Source organism: Heliconius melpomene, chromosome 6 (genome assembly GCF_056956725.1).
Source record: "Heliconius melpomene rosina isolate 202511_hmr_F chromosome 6, ASM5695672v1, whole genome shotgun sequence".
Classification (NCBI taxonomy): Eukaryota; Metazoa; Arthropoda; class Insecta; order Lepidoptera; family Nymphalidae; genus Heliconius; species Heliconius melpomene.
The window spans coordinates 10,805,548-10,819,684 of record NC_140394.1 but is presented as its reverse complement, the minus strand read 5'-3'; the positions used below and the strand labels follow the sequence as shown (position 1 = coordinate 10,819,684).

The window sequence follows — 14,137 nt, the reverse complement described above, 5'->3', positions numbered from 1 at the left end:
CAAAAATTCATATTTAATTCCTATTGTTTAAAATAACGTATATTATAGATAAAATCAAAAAATATACAATATTTAAATATTCCATAGATTATCATTGTCTATACTAAAACAGGTTTACCAATCGATTTATTTTCTAAAAAGAAAATAACCTTCAAATATTTGTAACAAAGTATATTTTTAAGATATTCCTCATAAATTAAACTTTTAAACCTCTCTTTTAGATTAGAAAATATCTGGTTTCATTATATTTGGCCACACTCATCACAAATGTAAAGAAAAAAATAACTTGACATTTGTTTTCGCGGTATAAAATTAGATCGCAGAGAGTAAAAACTTACAAATAAGTGTTGACGTCTACATTTTGATATAAAATAATAACAATATACGAGCAAAACTGTAATGTTTTAATGACATACGTAAGTGATTGTGAATCTTTTATTATTTTTATTCAAAATAGACACAAATAGTACACCTATTAGAGAACTTCCGTCGTGACAGGAAAAGGAAGTGTGAGATTGATCGAAAGTGCATTGTAAAAGCTTTGATTTCAACATCCTTATCCTGTTTCTGTTTACTTTTGAAGAGAAGAGACTAAAGTTAAGAAAAGTCGTCAAAAAGTTCAGCAATTATCAAAATATATATATACCAATTAACAACGCAAATAAGCACAATGTCACGATCGAATATTGTTATGGGGCGTTGTAAATACTTTAAACAGATCTTTCTAATATATTGTCGTTGTATTAGTATATGTAGAGTTAAATTTCGTATTATAAAATAATTTTTTGATTCAAATTTTATCGCACAATTTGTAATTATGGAGGTAACTACTAATTCAAATAATTATCTTTATCTATTTATGTTAAATATGAAAATTAAGGTAAAATGTTTTGTATGTCTTTTAGGTTTTTAAACATGACAACAGATATTTGTGGTGAAGATGTGATTGTACGACTATCATCCCCTAGAATTATACCAGTAAGTAAATTTATAGAGAAATATTTAATTTATAAAATTATATTTGTATAACTATTCTGCCTTATTTATAAAATATATATTTTAATAAAACAAAAGTGAATTGTTTTTTATTTTTGTGTTGTATTTTTACATTTTTTTTTAAATATACGGTTAATTAATACTAATTTAATACTTGACAGCTTGTATAGTATTTCAATAATGTTTTTGGTTATTATTAATTTGAATTGATATAAGTTAATTGAAGTAATAAAAGTCTAGCCATACTATACATTACTTTATCATTAACTATGTTGTTTTTATTTGATATTCTGAAGAAAAAATTAGTTGAATTATTTTAATTATCTTCATATCTATACTTATAGAGATATTATAAAGCTAAAGAGTTTCATAGGCTCGAATTGAAACATTTTTTCTGATGGATTGCGTTCATTAACAAGGATAGTTATAGGCTATACTATCTCATGTTAGTCACATGGAGACCATTTTACCTGTGGTCAGAGTTACCTGCCGCACTTAAGGCCCTTATTTATAAATCACTTAATTCTGAGATTGAACTTGAGATGCTGTTTTCATTCATTAATTTTACATTTGTAAAATTGTATTATCAACTGATTTTTTTCACATTTTGACAAAAGAAAATAACTAAGTTACATAGAAACTATTCCCTTGTTTTTGATAAAGCCTTGCTTGATAGAACTACACAATGTTTAATTCAAACAAATATTTTCTGAGATTTGAGGGCTTAAAGACAAACAACAAATTTATTTAGTTATTTATAAGGTCCACCAACAGAATATACACATTACATGAAAAAATACACAAGTTAAATAATAAAAAATACCAAATCTAAGGAACTAATATTATTAACTAATAGTTGTGTCGAAGAGTTGTGGTCGCCTTAAAGTTAGCTATAGATGGCTGCGTAATTTTTTTTTTACTTTTGATTATTTTCTTCCCTAGCTCAAAGTTCCTAACTTCGGGATGACCACAATTCGTCGACGATACTATATTTAAAAATATGTATATTTTATATTTTCGGTTTAATTAGCACAAACAAATATATTTTTGTTCCCAGTCAGACCCCCTAGAGAACAATGCCCAGCCGGGGGCCCGCGCCGCCGCCAGCAGCCTGGAGCTGGGGCGACGGCTGCTGCTGGCGGCGCGCGCGGGGGACACTGCCACTGTGTTGGACTTGATGGCGAAAGGCGCTCCTTTTACTACTGATTGGGTGAGTTATTTATATTTTGGATATTTTTTTATTAATTTAAATGAACTTTTGACTTATTTTTTATTAGTTTATATGTATTATATGTTTCATATAATATTCTTTTGTTTCGTTTCTATATAAGACTTCAGGTGAAACAAATATTATAGCACTCACTATCCTAAGAAATAGCTTTGATATAATTCTTACATTTATGTATTATGTAAGTGATTTTTAAAGAATCAACATATTTTCTGGATTTGAGGCACATTGGTGTCGCAATGAGAGAGCGTCGTACTGTAAACGCGATTTTGTATTTTATTTTACGTTGTGCACCTCCACGCCAGAAGTAATATCTTGAAAAATAAGGAACGCAGTATCTTAACATTTGATTCCCTCTGCTGAACCTGCTATTTGCGAGATATAGCGTGAAGCTGCAATAAAATCCGAATATAAACTAATATTATTTACAATTTATCTCTTCCGCAGCTAGGCACATCGCCCCTTCACTTAGCAGCAGCAAACAATCACGTCGAAACCTGCTCCGTGTTACTCCGGGCGGGAGTTTCCCGCGATTCACGCACCAAAGTTGAGAGGACGCCGTTACACCTTGCAGCGCACTCCGGCCATGCTGCAGTAGTCACTTTATTACTGCAGCACGGAGCTATACCGGACTGCAGGTACTACTCGATCCAACTATTATATTCGAAGGATGAAATACTTAATACTTTTATTACTTACAACGAGGCAATGCACGCCATTGAATTCCGCCACTCATCACACAATGTCTGGAGAATTCGACGGAAGGAAGTGTCTTAATGAGAACGGAGGGTCTCAACACTTCTCTGCTATGTTAAATGTGGAGCTAAAAAGAATCAGTAATAATAATGGTGCGTGAAATTAAATTCTAATGCTGTTTACATATTGAGTAACTCGCCTGCTATTCTCAGCAGAAAAGCTTTCCGAGCTGGTGATAACTTCCACCAGCAGAACTGAAACTACTTATCCAAAAGTGCTTCCAATGACCTAATTGAATAAAAAGAATAATTTAATTTTGCAGGGACATGTTAAAAATGACACCACTACACTGGGCCGCAGCCAAAGGTCACTCTGCAGTGGTAGCTGAACTGCTACGTCGCGGTGCTGATATGAAAGCAAAGTGTAAATTTCGTAAAACCGCCAGATGTTTAGCTATAAAGTATAGAAGGAGAGACGTTATAGCGTTGTTCGACGCAGCTGAAGCAGCTCAAGCGGCTCAGACGGCTCAAAGTGCGGCTGATGATGATAAAGTGCAGGAGTTTGGGTCTTTGCAAAGTTAGTATTGTTAAATCATAAATTATCAAAGTTACCTTTAAAATTCATATCTCAAATTGAACCCCGGGCTTTGTCTCCACCAAAACTTACCAGAGCAAAGAAATAAAAAATTGCGACCGAAACTGATAATGAAGCCAAAGATTCATTTGCGGCTGAGAACCTTATTTCGGTCGAACACTACTTATTTTAAAATGTACAATTTTAACTCATTTTTATATCACCTGCCAATTGAATAAAAAATGGTTACTTTTTATAAATAGCAATAGCAATAGAATATACCATTTTATATTCTTTTTTTTAATTATTTGAAAAAAAAGAAATTGTTTACTTCATATTATTATTATTAATTTTAGAGATGCAAGATATTAAACCAATAGTGCAGGCTAAAGTGAAAATAAATCCGGAAAAGACTATCATTATAGAATCTAAAACTGAGGTAATTGTTTGTACTATAAAGATTATGTATTATATCTTGTTCTTTTTTCAGTTTCACGCTGTATCCGACATATAGCAGAGTAGCGTCACTAGTGATTGGACACTCCATTTATAATCTAAAGCCGAATTTTCAAATCATTGCGTATTGATTAACGGACTTCAACGCCGGGCTTTTCCTTATTACCAGATCAAGGATATGAAAATAATTCCTGAGTAGGAATCAAACCCACAATCAGTTACAGTTAGATGCTGTGCTGATATATTAGTGGGATACAATGTAAAGAAAAAAATAATAATAATGAATACTTTCCCTTTCAGCCAATAAACATATCAAAGTCAATAAATGCAACGGGAGCACCAAGTACCACAGTAGATGCGGGTTCAGTCCCGAGTAGGGCCGAAGGCGCTGCGTTACTACGTGCCCACGGTATCACCCTACTACCAGCTGACCGAGGCTGTACTGTATTGACTGCATTACGCAGTGGTCGTACTGTAGTGTTGTCAGGTATGAAATTGAGTGTTAGTATGTATTTTCGTTCTGATTAATTAGTAAACTTTTTGTCTTTGTCTAATAAATGTAAAAGAAAGGAAAAGATTATTTGAACTAGTGAAGTAACAAATGTTTGTTGAATATGAATATTAGAAAACAATTGATAATAATATAAAGTTAAATAATAATTAATTCGTTTCTTTTTTTAATTTTTAGAAAAAATAATTTGTATTATACTTTATCATTAAATGTTACAACATTTACTTTTATATACTTTACTATTAACTTATTAAAATTTTAATTATCGAAATCATGTGAAATTAATAAAATAATAGAATGGTTTAAGATTGTGTTTTAATATTTCTATGAGAATTTAATATTAGATATATAGTTTTCTATTAATATATATTTTTGTAATTTCCAGATGCTGGCAAATTAATGTTAAAAGAGAGTAGCAACGAATCAAATGAAAATCAAATTGTATTAGGTGACACAATCACTAACTCATCAACTAGTGATCATTCTGCCAACAACACTATCACTGATATTGATATGAGTGACACTAATATAGTGAACAATAGTGCAGTGAATAATAGTATAGTGAACAATATTGTTAGTGGAAATAGTGTTACTAATATTTCCAATATTAGTGGTTTAGGGGCCCTTGGGGGTATCGGAGTTGGGGGTAAAAATATGATGGTACGAGCGAGGGCAGTGCGTTCAGTTCGCGAGGGAAAACCTGTTAAGTTAGTTACGTTAAATAAGTCTGATCAAATGGTTAAGAAGATTATCAACTCTAGTGATTTACAGGTTAGTGTTGTACTGATTTTTTTCTTAGCTTCAGGCATTTCTTAGCTGTATCCCGCATATAGCAATGTGGGTAAGAGCACTGGGTATTAAGGCACTCTGTTTCCCAAATACAGTCCAATTTTGGTAAACTAAGTGCTAAGTGCTATGTTTTGTCTTATTACCAGAAGGTACAAAAGAAAATAAACTCACAGTCAGACCCGTCCTATAAAAAAAATTCAAAGTTTGTAAAAATATAAGAATATCAACTATTTTGAGAAAGACCTTTTTTATAAATCTTCTGACTGTAAAGACAATGTTTGTGGGTATGACTCCCACTTGAAATAATTATCTTAATCTCCTCGGTCATGTAAGTATGTAAAACGAGAAGGTATATAGTCTAGTCTGCCTACTCTGCTATGTGGGGGAAAATGCGTGAAAAGTACTTTTTTTAAACTACATAAAAACATTTTTTTTTTCTTTGTCCGCAGAAAGTAAAACTAGTACAAGTGGCAAATTCAACTAATGACAATAAACTACGACAACGACCCGCACTAAAGTTATTATTAAATAAAGCTAATCTGTCCCGTCTTTTAGCTACAACTAAATCTACATCGTCACCCACTTTACTACCAATAGCGTCTTCTGCGTCTACTCCTATTGTTTCTATTAATAATGCGTCCACATGTTCGTCTATTGTTACTATTAATAATATGTCCACATCTCCGTCAACGTCTACGTCTACTTGTATGTCCACGTGTTTGTCAATGCCGGTTATCACTCCAACGTCAGCGTCTACTGTCACATTGTCGGGCTTACAGGTAATATTATGTTTTTTATAACAACGGTAGCTAGAGGGAACCTACTGTCAAGGCACTCTGTTCTCTGGTTCCCGCCAAATTAAAGGATATGAATTCATCGCCGCCGCATCATAGTTTGGTAGGGCAAATGATAATATTATTTCTAACTGACAATCATCTGCCTCAGAATTATTGTGTAATAACATTTTATATATTTTAATAATAATTGTAATTGAATTATAATAAATAAATGCATATATTAATATATTACAACTCTGAAATGTTAGTCATATACAAATAATAAGCAAAAATATTATATTATGTTTTGAACTTTGTCATCTGTTGTCCATAAACGATATCTGGTCATAAACAATATGGTTGTAAATTCGATGCCTGCTCTACCAAAAGTTTGTTTAAATTACTATCAAATTAAAGAAAACTAATATTTTTATAATACTTTACCACCAGACGATCCCCATACCGGATCGCCCGGATCCAATGGAAACCGACCCCCTAGCGATATCTCCAGAGAACATGGTGCGTATACCGGAACAATTCATCAAAAGCTCATCAGTCAAGTACCTGCGATCTCAGCTACTAGCTGCCCACGCAGCTATCGCCAACTTGGCAGCCGAGCTCAACACTTGTAAAGCCAAGTTGGCCAAGTACGAGAAGAATACGTAGTGAACTACTCATTTAGTTTAATTGTGTGCGAGCCATCAATATGGTGTAAATATTTACTAGAGCAGTTCTTTAAGAACTCCTCGGTAAAGTAGCTGTGCACTTTTTTGACTAAGTTGCCAAGTATGATAAAAAAAGTAAATTTATATTACGTTTAAAGTAAAACGAACCACGAAATATATATATGAGTTTTATATCCGGAAATGATAGCTAAAATTTCCTAAGTGTAAGAAATAAAAAACTGAGTTGGCTAATTATGGCAAATTATAAGAAGTAATTGTGTAATTTGGTATATACTGTTAAATTAAATAATTAAATCAATTTTATTTTATTTAAATTTTATAAAAGGCCAATCTTGTGTTAAGACACTCCATTTTCCGTTCAAATTCCGAGGGATTACCTGTTGAGTGACAGAATTCAAAAATCTAAATGAATGTTGTTTTGTATATTATATATTAATATTATGTATTACGCACATTGAATTAATTTATGTTAATATGTTAAATAGTTATTGTATGTATGTTCAGTGCACTATACAGGCTAAACTGCCAAATTGTATTTAAATAATATAACATAGCTTCACGCTTTATCCCTAGCGGGGGAGTCAGAGAGAACGGAGCGCCAAACGCTACGGTCTCTACATACCTCTTTCGCCTCGTCCACTGTCATCAACCTCTTCATGCATGCCCTCCGGGGATCCTAATGCTTTTTACGTGACCTTCCTCCAGTATCTTTGATACTGTGTTTGCGAAGGTCAACCGAAGTCTCCCACTACCTCTCTTACCTCTCACTTTTATTTCATAAATCTACTGAACGGTCAATGAGTCGTAGCCGCCTTTATGGCTTAGCTTTTAATGGTTGTATACTTGATTTTAGGATTGTTTTTTCAGTTATGATTATTTTGTTGGTTAAAAGCGTAACTTCAGGGCGGCCACGATACGCCAACCGTACTATATATTTCGCTATTTATTTAATTCTCATTTGGAGTATATTTTCAGACAATTCAATTTTAAAATAAATTTTATTTATAACAATACTCCTTTTATTATTCTAAAAGCATAATAACCAGATTTTATTATTATTATGTAATATCGATGCGATCGCTCGAAAACTGAGACTGATATGCCAAATTATGGCGCAAATACTAAAAATGTATAATATTCTGAAAAATGAAAGTGGCCTAAGTAGAAAATAAAAACAAATTTTGGGGCAAAATAGCATAGAATATCAGAAAATTGCTTTTTAATGTTAGAAAATGACTTGCGCCATTTTTATTTTGTGCTTGATTATTATTTTTAGCTTTATTATAATCATTCACGCATGATATAAAATATACATATATCGTTCGTTTGCTGCAACAATGACGGATTTGCCTTGTTTTTTTAGAAAACTTATAAAAAATGTTAAAGTAGGTGGTTAGCTATAGCTTGCGCATGTTTATATTAGAATTTTTTTACTTTTGATTAAAGTGAGAAAAGTTCAGAAAGCTTAACTTGAGTGCGGCCACTACTGATCGACCATATTATATAAACTTTGTTTCCTACATTATTTTAAAAGGTGCAAATATGACATTGTTGCACTAATTATGCGATATGTAAATACATTTAATATAACATTTATATGTGCTAAACCAAGATAAAACAAATATTTCGTCATTTTCACATCGAATTTCATTTTTTAATACTTTTATACTAAGTTAATGTATATTAACATCAAACAAATCGTAGAGAAAGGTGTACCATTATGTTATATTATGAATATAAAATTGAACATTATAAAATGGTACTAAGAAACAAAATTATTTAGAAATTAAAATTTTACCATAGTGAGATTCGAAACTGCGCCTCTTTGATACCGTCCAAGTGCCAGTTAATCAATATTTAAAATTTGTAAAAATCTTAATATCTTTAGGTATACGATAAAATGTATTGATTAATAATTGGATACAGTATCTAAGAAGTGCAGGTTCGAATCTCCAATCATAAAAAAATTGTTTCTAAATACATATAAAGTAATAAAGTTTTATATGCACTAGAGTAAAAAAAAATCAATTCATTTTTTTAAATTTGTAAATAACTTAGTTACAAGGTACGTAAGGTCACTGATAATATTTAAAATTTTGTTAAATAAAAAAATAAAATAACTAATATTTTTATACAAATTTGTTTATTTTTATCATAATTTCTCCCAAATTCTTTGATCCTCACAATCATTGCTACGTTTACTCTGTTTTTGACAGAAAAAAGGTAATATAGTGAACGAATATAGGCATTTTTTTACAAAATATATAGAAAAATTATTTTGTTTGATATCCCATTTTTCCACTATGAATGACACTATGCAAGCAAATGTCTATATATAATATAATAATATTTAAAAATCAATCAAACTTTTACATGGAACATTTTTAATTGAATGGAGGACAAATGTATTTACTTTATTAAATTATTTGGTTTTTCTTATGTCTATGGCTGGGTAGTTATAAATTTTATAGGGCCTATGGTTAATTATTCCATTATTTAACAGTTTTTTGATAAATATTGATTGAGCTCCAAGGTATAGAGTATTGCATTCCTGCTTTCCTGCTTGGATTTTTGAACACTCCTTAGAGAAGGCAGCGAGATAATTTTCTTATTAAAAATAGCAAGCTGGTTCTAAATTAATTGATATTTAAATTATACTTATTTTAAACAAAACTGTTTGATTTGTTTGATAACTTCTACGTGGGCGCGCATATATACTGACCCCATTCAGTACCACACACGTAACTGTAATAAAAACACTTATATCTTTAATGGGGACACATCTCCAATGGCGACACCCAGATTCTCAGTAGCAGACATGTCCCCCACGTCATCAGTTTAGTCCTCCCTCCCCTGTCCTCGTCTCTGCGAGCGCGCCTGTAGCACGTCCCTGAACTGCGAAAGTATGGCGTTCTCCCGCTTGGAGCGCTCCTCCTTGCTGAAAGCGGCGAGCGCTCGTTTCTCATCCGCTGAGTAGATTTGATTCTCTTTACGTATACGTACAGCCTCCATGCGACGATGTCTGGGAATACATAAAAATATATTGTGTAATTGCCATACAGTTTTGTTCTACTATAGCTATTACATTTGTTAACTATTAATTGTTAATAATTTTTATTTAATCAATATATGTTATTATCTATCTTGTTCTTTAATTTTCTCTTTCTAGAAATTACTCGAAAACTTATGAGCGCTTTACCAAATTCCCTGTTGCCAAGAGTAGTGCCACATAACTGTAATCGTTACCTTCTTCTTCTAATTTTAAAGATATTACATAATTAGCCCAAAAAACAGTAATACGTACCTACTACCACTCATAACGTAACCGACTGATTCATAACTTGCAATCTCATCGGACGTCAGCCCTATTTCACCTCTCCTAGGGATTCTTTTCCCTTCTGCCACGTATGCCGCCATTGCTGCTCCTTCCCCGGGTAGGAGTGCCCTGCCGAAGTCCTTGTGTCCTAGAGTAGGGCCCACTCGGGGCGTAGGGCCGTAGGGCTCTGATGCAAGATCGTCTTTAGGCTTACTTGTGATGACTTCGTGTTCTTCTGTAATAAATATATTATTCAAAGAAATCAAATCAAATCAGCTTCACGCTGTATTCCGCCCACAGCAGGATACGCAGAGGGAACCTAGTGTTAGCACTCCGTTCCCTACTTTCTGCCGAATTCTGGAGGCATTGCGTGTTGACTGGCAGAACTCAACGCCGCGCTTTGCCTCGACACCAGAGCGAAGAAATAGAAATATAAACGTAAATTAATATTTCCCTTCCTCGAGTGGGGATCGAACCCACAACTATTATTATTGTTTGCTTATAATAAAGTTTTAAACCAATCCAGGAAGATATACCCTATTAAGTAGGGTCATATAAGAGAAAGGCCTACTCGAGGTGTTAGGCCGTGTTATACTCTAAAGTTTATATTGTAAAGATTAATTTATTTTTGGTGCTTGTTGGTATTTTTTTGTTGATTTGAGTTGAAACATGGAAAAGACTTGCTAGAAATTTGCAATATTAATATTAATGTTATAAGAACTATTAGATTAGACAACTAAGAAATTTTATAGTACTTTATTTATCAAAAAAAAATGATACCTACATCATTATACATAATACATACAAATAGTGGAAGTAGTTAAAAGAAAAATATTAAAAAATCCAGGAATTGTCATCAATAAGAACTGAATTAAAACACCTCATGTTGGAAGGTGGAGCTCAATGCCACAATTAGTCAATTCGGGAAAATTCAAATAATTTATTGTATTAAGTGAAAATACATAATATATACCACAATTTGTGAAATATTACTTACTTCCTTTCTCAACCCAAATTTCCTCTTCACCACTACTACTACTGCTGTCGCTACTTGACGACTCTTTGGACTTTTTCTTTGCTTTTTTGCGAGCTTTTTTAGCTTTCTTGAGCTTTTTCTTCAGTTTCTTTAATTTTTTCTTTGTGCTTTCTTTGTCTTTGGATTTTTTCTTTTTCTTATCTTTAGTGGTGTCTGTGTTGTTTTGTTGTACTTCTTCATCATCAGAACTAAAAAGTTATATTCTGGATTATTACCAATTAAGAATTATTTAATATTATGATTAAATTTTTTATACATAGTTCATTTGGAGCAACAAAAACATAATTTCTTTTTAAGAAAAACAACCATAAATATGTAGATAAACGTGCGCGCGGAAAGATATTTATATAATACTAGCCGACCTGGGCGGCTTCGCCCGCATAAAGTATACGAATATTTATTAAATGTGTTTCTGAAATTATTTTTAGTTTAGATTAGAGAAGTATCTAGAGATTTTTATAAGAATTGGTGGTAATTTAAAGATTTTTCCATACACACTGAAAGAGGTGAAACCCCTGTTTCATCCCTTTAGGGTTAAAATTTTTCAAAATCCCTTAGCGGGTCCACATTATGAAAATATACATCAGTCCAAATTTCATGTTTCTACCATGAGCGGTACAGCTGTGCGTGCATCTTATCTCAGTCAGTGAAAACATGTCTTTATATATATAGCTGTCTGTGGTTATTTTGTGCATTGGATAGCCCATTCTATAAGGAAGTCACCTATGACTCTCACAATTTGTCATAGTTATTCCCAATTGACCACAGAGGCAAAGCCATAAAGCAATAAAGCTTGGTGACGCTGTAGAGGCCTGTAGGGACAACAGCATACTTCTTGTTTGAAAAACTAGGGAGGCATAGCCATAGCTAAAAGCTAGTATAATTCTATATATACAAACACTTACTCAGGCCTAGTAGGTGATTTTCCCCAAACAGATGAGACTCCGATTTCCCCAATTCTCTCCCTCTCTTCTCTCCGGGCATCAAAAAATTCTTCTTCTTGAGGTTTATATCGACCTCGAGGAGGTCCCCCACCACCGCCGCTTCCTAAGCCTGTAAAAAAATTAATCAAAATTGATACAAGTAATCAAGGTCAATCAGCAAATAATTGTGTAGTTCAAACAGGTGAACCAGTCTTTAGTAAATATGTTTGTTCCATCTTCACACATGTATCCCGCTCACATAGGATAAGCAGAAGGAACCTTTCTTTTCGAAGGGAAATTTTCAAAGCATCACATGCTGAGTGGTGGGACCCATTGCAGCGCTTTAGCCTTGTTACCTAATTAACTTGATTTTCATTTCCCACATGAATGGGAACTCAAATCCCACAACTGTTATATTTATAATCAGACTCCGCATCATTTGTGCTAAGAGGGCCTCAATCAATAATAAAAATTATTTGATATAATTTGATATTTTAAGAATACATTAAATATATAAATATAAAAATAAATTTAAAGTGTGATAAGTAATCACTAATCAGTAAACCAATCATAGTTATTATATCAAAATATTTAATAAGAGATTGTTATTATTAGAGAGAAATATCTTCTTCTACAATAAAATATATGAACATTTTATACTTGAAACAATTTATTATGAACACTGAATATAATTGTTTATATATTAATAGTGCCACCGGTACTTCCATTAACAACTTAACCTCAAAATTATTAAATCTAAAAATACAATCTTCCCTTATTGACTGACTTACAACACAACTCACAGTTGAAAGTACGAAAGTCAAATTTGGTATGTAGGCCTACTCACATGCCAAATTAGGGGTTGTAGAAGAAAACTAATAGAAAATTTCTCGTAATCGCTAGGGGATCACAACAAAACAGTATTTTCATACAATCTTATGGGTGACAGCTAGTAATATTTAACGTACTTAAAGAATACTTTTTTTCTTCTACTCACCTCCTCCTAGTCCACCACCATTAAATTCTTTGTAAGAACTGCGTCCTCTATCACGATCATGTTTGTGATGATCATTCCGTGAATTTTTGTCTGAGCGACGGTCCTTTTGCCTTTCACTGCTGCTACTTCTATGCCTATCCTTGCTGTGCCGTTTCCTGTCTCTACTAGAATTTCTGTGACGGTCTTTACTAGAATCTCTCCTACGCTCCCTGCTGCGATCTCTGTCCCTACTCCTGTGTCTCTCACGACTGCGACTGCGATGCCTCTCAACGCTGCGACGTTTATTTTTGTCACGCTCTGACATTGCTATAGTTGTAAAAATATACACCAATTATGTTATAAATATTAAAACAAATGTTTTTACGTTGTTTTACTAAAAACAGTGTCATTCACATATTGTATTTGTATTGATGTCAAATGTCATTTGTCAATGTCATTTGAATGAATTCAACGTCATATTTTTTTTCCTCTCATGATTGAGTTCTCGCCAAAGCATTACACCATACAGCCTAATAACGTGTCTCGTATACAGTATATCTATTTTTGTAAGATTTCATTTCAAAGTTGTCACAATTCTTCAATCTAAATTATTATAATTTAGAAAATTTTTTGTTATAATTACAATATCTTATGTATTGGTTTTATAATTTAACATTATGTTTTTGTATTTCATTAAATCATCTGTTACATGGAATAGACTACTTTACACGTATTTGTCTTGTATTTTAAACCCACTCAGAGTAGAAATTTGTGTATATTAAGCTTAATAGTTATGTTTGGTAGAGCATTTTACTTAAAGTTGGTATAAGATTATATATTTTTCATTTACATTTCTAAAGCAGATTTCTCACTAACTCGATTTTAGTTGGTTCGATTCTTACTCGGGAAATCATTATTGTCATTTCACATTTTATTATTTTTATACATTATTTTGATTATTTCATTTTCTCACTCTGGTAAAAAGACAAAGCGAAGCTTCGCAGCACTAAATACGCAAGATTTTGGGTGGAATATTGTGCAATATTCACTCTACCAATCTTGCTACAGGTGGGATACAGCGTGACGCTTAAAAAAAGTATTGATAGAAGAGCCCACTGTTAAATATTGTTGCGTAGGGGCACAAAGTGTGACTGTAAACGCGACTGGTTGTGAGT

General features: G+C 32.6%; 2 protein-coding genes across 3 annotated transcripts; one reads left to right on the top strand and one right to left on the bottom strand.

Annotated features, from left to right (window-relative positions):
* Positions 1–128: 128 nt before the first annotated feature.
* Positions 129–7,982, top strand: Atac3 (Ada2a-containing complex component 3). Of its 2 annotated transcripts, none has more exons than XM_085186184.1 (10): positions 129–416; positions 906–978; positions 2,054–2,206; positions 2,672–2,862; positions 3,243–3,496; positions 3,850–3,932; positions 4,250–4,436; positions 4,846–5,231; positions 5,699–6,028; positions 6,476–7,982. In XM_085186184.1, exons 2-10 carry the CDS (start codon positions 916–918, stop codon positions 6,689–6,691), a joined length of 1,863 nt encoding a protein of 620 aa, XP_085042310.1. In that variant the 5' UTR covers positions 129–416; positions 906–915; the 3' UTR covers positions 6,692–7,982. The 2 variants fall into 2 exon arrangements, with proteins under 2 accessions (XP_085042310.1, XP_085042311.1); XM_085186185.1 differs by lacking the exon at positions 129–416 and adding an exon at positions 450–823.
* Positions 7,983–8,837: 855 nt separating this feature from the next.
* Positions 8,838–13,404, bottom strand: LOC146538447 (uncharacterized). The gene is made up of 5 exons (XM_085186186.1): positions 12,984–13,404; positions 11,969–12,116; positions 11,025–11,251; positions 10,016–10,262; positions 8,838–9,733 (listed from the first exon to the last, which is right to left on the bottom strand). Exons 1-5 carry the CDS (start codon positions 13,285–13,287, stop codon positions 9,550–9,552), a joined length of 1,110 nt encoding a protein of 369 aa, XP_085042312.1. The 5' UTR covers positions 13,288–13,404; the 3' UTR covers positions 8,838–9,549.
* Positions 13,405–14,137: the final 733 nt, after the last annotated feature.

Coding starts and splice junctions, on each gene's coding strand:
- LOC146538447 (XM_085186186.1), bottom strand. CDS start 13,287: ATGTCAGAGCGTGACAAAAATAAACGTCGCAGCGTTGAGAGGCATCGC. Junction 11,252..11,968: donor AAATCACCTACTAGGCCTGA/GTAAGTGTTTGT, acceptor ATAACTTTTTAG/TTCTGATGATGAAGAAGTAC. Junction 10,263..11,024: donor AATTTGGGTTGAGAAAGGAA/GTAAGTAATATT, acceptor TATTTATTACAG/AAGAACACGAAGTCATCACA.
- Atac3 (XM_085186184.1), top strand. CDS start 916: ATGACAACAGATATTTGTGGTGAAGATGTGATTGTACGACTATCATCC. Junction 979..2,053: donor CATCCCCTAGAATTATACCA/GTAAGTAAATTT, acceptor TTTTGTTCCCAG/TCAGACCCCCTAGAGAACAA. Junction 2,863..3,242: donor GGAGCTATACCGGACTGCAG/GTACTACTCGAT, acceptor TTAATTTTGCAG/GGACATGTTAAAAATGACAC.